Source organism: Crocodylus porosus, unplaced genomic scaffold, assembly GCF_001723895.1.
Source record: "Crocodylus porosus isolate Cpor-Errol unplaced genomic scaffold, CroPor_comp1, whole genome shotgun sequence".
Lineage (NCBI taxonomy): Eukaryota > Metazoa > Chordata > Crocodylia > Crocodylidae > Crocodylus > Crocodylus porosus.
Genome location: NW_017728906.1, coordinates 81,444,044 through 81,448,643, shown reverse-complemented (window position 1 = coordinate 81,448,643; position 4,600 = coordinate 81,444,044). Strand labels below are relative to the sequence as shown.

The 4,600-nt window shown below is 39.6% G+C and overlaps 1 protein-coding gene across 1 annotated transcript in view; it reads right to left on the bottom strand.

Annotated features, from left to right (window-relative positions):
* Window positions 1-1,927: 1,927 nt before the first annotated feature.
* The window catches only part of OCA2 (OCA2 melanosomal transmembrane protein), a 400,590-nt gene continuing 397,917 nt past the window's right edge, over window positions 1,928-4,600 (bottom strand). Inside the window, exon 24 of the mRNA XM_019529440.1 lies at window positions 1,928-2,507. Coding sequence (XP_019384985.1) covers window positions 2,420-2,507 — 88 coding nt within the window. The 3' untranslated portion in view covers window positions 1,928-2,419. The remainder of the gene's footprint in view (window positions 2,508-4,600) is intronic.

The window sequence follows — 4,600 nt, the reverse complement described above, 5'->3', positions numbered from 1 at the left end:
GACCCTTCAGCCAATCTGCAATCCATCTGACTGTGTAGGCATCAATGCCACAGTCACCCAATTTTTTAATGAGGATGGGGTGGGAGACGGTGTCAAAGGCCTTTCTGAAGTCCAGAAAGACTACATCTATGGCAACACCTGCATCCACGGCTTTTGTGACCTGATCATAAAAGGCAATCAGGTTGGTCTGACAAGACCTGCCCCTAGTGAAACCGTGCTGGTTGCCGTTGAGCATCATCCCTGAGGCCGGTCCATCCCAGATGTGCTCCATGATGATCTTCTCAAAGAGTTTCCCTAGGATTGAGGTAAGACTGACGGGCCTATCGTTGCCCGGGTCCTCCTTCCTCCCTTTTTTAAAGATGGGGACCACGTTGGCTATCTTTCACGTTGGCTATCTTCCTTAACAAGTTATCATCTCTTTAACTTGTAGAGGGGAGGAGTTCTGTTAGATCTTCTCCCTACGATCGTATGGTATAGTCGCCAATAAACTCAGACTGAGTCTGTGAATTCTAATACCAAACACAACACAAAGTTTGATTTCTTCCACAGGTTCCCTGTTACAAGGGGTCGTCACTATCAGCAGCCCCTTGATATGAAGATGACAGTCTTCCAGTAAGTAGGGAAGCCATCAGTAAATCTGGACAGGACTGAGAGGCCAATGCAAGATCTGCATGTTCATCTGAAGACATGGAATATAGTTCCAGGAGGAAGGAGTGGATCCTGGTGATATCAGGTCATGGTTCTTTCCCTTTGTGTCTCTGGCCTATCTACCTCCATAGTAAGGCAGTCTTGCTTAAAATGATCACTGCAATTAAGGATGAGTCAGTTCTTGAGTCTCCCAAGTATTGATGCTAATACTGCATTTCTTCAGATTGGCCTTCAAGGTTTCCTTTAGTCTCATATTTTGCCCACCTCTAGACCATTGGCAAGTTAGGAATATAGGATTTGTTTCAGAAGCCAGTTGTCAGACATCCTTATGACATGTTCTGTTCAGTGGAGTTGGTGCTATATAAATAGCTTTGATGCTGGTGGTGTTTGCTTGACCCAGAACACTGGAATTTGTTCTTCTGTCCTTCCTAATGACATGGAGAATATTCCAAAGACATCACTGATGGTAACATTCCAAGGCTTTCAGGTTTTTCTGAAATATTGTCTGGGTTTCACACCCATACAACAGAGTAGGGACGAAAACAGCCTGGTAGATGAACAGTTTGGTTTGGGTCCTGATGTCATGATCATTAAAGACGTGATTTTGGAGATATCCAAAGGCAATGCTGCTGATTATATCTGGTACTGACTATCATCATGTTTACTTGGTGGGAAAGATGATGGCTTATGTAAGGAAAATGTTCAACATTCTCCAAGGACTGCCTTCTAATTGTAATATGTAAGGGAGCAGCTACTTGTTTGTGGGTGGATTGGTAAAGTACCCAATTCAGTCATATTTAGTCAAGGAATGCATCCTGCTTATTGTCCACTACTAGGATGGGTTAGATTGCAGGCTTTATTATAAATATTCAACCCTCCCTGGGAAAAGTATTACTACCTATTTCCTCATTCATTGGATCACTTCAGAAGAGGTATGGCAGTGTTTGTTCTTCTACTATGACTCACTGTAAATTCCCTTCTGTTCACATGTTTTGCTCTTCAGGTTGTCAGTTCTTGTTCTACACAGATGAGACAGTCCCCTGGGTAATTTAAGCTAATGAAAGATTTTGGAGAGGAAAACTGCAACTTTAAATCCCTCAGAGACTCTGTACTTACTATAGATCATTTGACCAGCCTGGGTAGCTAACTAAAAGTAATATATATATAAAGAACAAAAATACAACCAAACTATGATCTCATTCTTTCAGATACTACTTTAACTTAATAGGAGATTTACAGTAATACGTTCCAAAAGAAGTTCTTTCATACAAAATTCTTGTTGGGATGTGTTTATTTTTAAACAAAGATAATGATACATCTCCCATAGCATACAGAGGTTCTGCTTATACATCTATTAATACAGCACATACAGGTTGACTATTAGTTGCTTTAATACACAGAACTAAATATATTCACAAAGGAAAAATGAAGCCCTAAGAAGAAACTATTGAATATTTCCCATGGTGAATGAATTTTTTTAACTATGACTATACTTAGATTGTGGCAATATAGTTTCAGAACACAACATATTCCCTTGTGATGTTGCTTCTTTATGTGCATATTAAATCTGACCATGACAAACTTATTGTAGGACTTCACTGAAAATTGTTGAAAAATATAAAGTTATTAATGAAAAAATCTGAAGCTGCCTATCACTGTAACTAATATGAAGCTCTTAAAAGTATTTTTTTCTTCTATGCTGCTTTCTTCAAGCTCTGATATATAGACTAATCAAGAGTGAATCTTCTTTTAGGCTTGAAAATATAAATTATTAAGAGTTCCACCCAACTACGACATGAGCAACAAGGAGATAACACATCCCGATGGTACAGGATACAATCATCATGGGGAAACCCAACCTGAAACAACAACAAAAATAAAAGAAAAATCAATAGGGTGCAATACTTTGTTCTCAGAGACATAACTTGGCACTTAAACTTTTTGAATTTAAGTTTAAAAGTCATTACACAGGTTCTTAGACTCAAATAGCTTTTCACCATTGTTCAAACTGAAAGAACATCAGGGCACTGCAATTTTATCACTGTGTTTTGAGGATGTATTCAAGTTTAGACTACCCACTTCCAGTCAAGTGATTTAGAAGATACAGTACCTCAGCTGGTGTAAAGCAATATGGCTTCATTAAATTCAACTGACCTTCTCCAGTTTAGGTTAGCTGAAAATTAATATCTGTGTGTCTGCAACATTGGAGTGGGGTGAGAGGGGTGCAACTGGCCACACTTCGGCTGTGCCAGACATGTGAAGTAAGCGCTGAGCTGACCTCCTGGTCAGCACAAGCTCCTGACAGAGCTATGCATGCAGAGCTAGGTTCACCAAGAGAGCACTGGCAGAAGCCACAGCTTTCATATAGCTTTATAGTACAAAGGGTGCTCATGATCACTGCTTATCCCCTTTTTTCCCCTTACCACTGAATTCAGTAGGGGAGGAGGTAGAGGGAAGGTGAACAGCAGCAGCACTCACCCCTTGGACTTGCCCTTGTATGTTCTGGTTATGTTCTAAACCATATGTGGTTACAAAGAGAATAAACCATGTTTCACAAGTAAAGCAGAATTAGGATAGGTCCTTTTGTACCCATGTCCTCCTAACTGAAATTCATGCTGCACTTCAGAATGTTTTTCTAAATCTGATTTATGGTTGGCATCCCTTAACTTTTTACACTTCCATTCAGATGGTAAACCTCACCCTACTACTATTTAGCCTCAGCACCTCTCATCATGTGAAAATAAATTAAATATTAGCTGAAAAGTACTTCAGTCCTATTGGATACACCAGCTTTTGTGGGTACATGAGGAAAACCCCCTGGCCAGTACAAGTATTACAAGATTTATTTTCAGATCAAAATATTCTTTCAGCATAGGTAAACCCCAGAATGAGACTTTCAAAATAAACCTCATCTTTTAAAATTTCCATAGATAGAAAATCCCACATGGTAGAACCTGAAACGTGGAGAGAATACTATCAATTCTGATGTGCCATACTTCATTGGATTTCCATGTCCTCCGCATTTGCAAAAAAGTACCATATTTTTTCAAATTGAGGAGAGATTTCTATATTGTATTATATTGTCCTCCACATTTGGAAAAAAGAAAAGGTACAGTATTTTTTAAAAGTGAGGAAGAATCTATATTGTATTAGATGATTGGACAGCATTGGCACTGTGTTTAATACTGAAAACAGAAGGGAAATTGATATGAGAAACAAAGTGCTACAACTGACTCTTTTACACATATGTTCCTTTTTCATGTTTATCCAACCTTTTTACTATGCATCATCAAAGTACAATACTGTCCTTTGAAGTGCCAATATTTATTCATGCCCTTCAATGGCAACTGGAAAAGCATATACCTAACACCTGTGTGTGCATCAGTCATGGCTTTTGCATCACTTAAGCAACATTCATAAGGTTCAAGATGCTTGTACCATTCATTCAACCTTGTTAACAGAGTGAACAAAGGAATGTATGACTAGGCAACCTGATGAAAGGTAGGGATAACTAATAGGGCTGTGCAAAGCTTCAACTTAATATTCAATTCAACAAATATTTGACATATTCAACCTTGAAAAGTGAAAGACGAGATGAATAGCAGCTGGTCAAATAGCTGTCACATTGAATACCAGAAGTCGAATATTAACAGCATGAGTCAAATATTAACAGCGCGGGTCGACTATTCGACTTGCCTATACTGGATTCCCTGTGAGGGGAAAAAAAAAGGAAAGTAAGGGGAGGGAGAAGGAGGGGGAGAAAGGGAAGGAGTGTTTTGATGACTGACATGTGTGGCTGGCCAGTGACCTGTCAGCATTCTCTGAGGTCCCTTCCAATCCCAGTGCTCTGGGGAAGGGCCAGAGAAAATGCATAAAAGGCAGCAGTTTTTCAGCTCCCTGCTTTCTGCCTTGGGGTCAGTTTCTGAGCTGCTGGTGTTCTCCAGCACCTCTG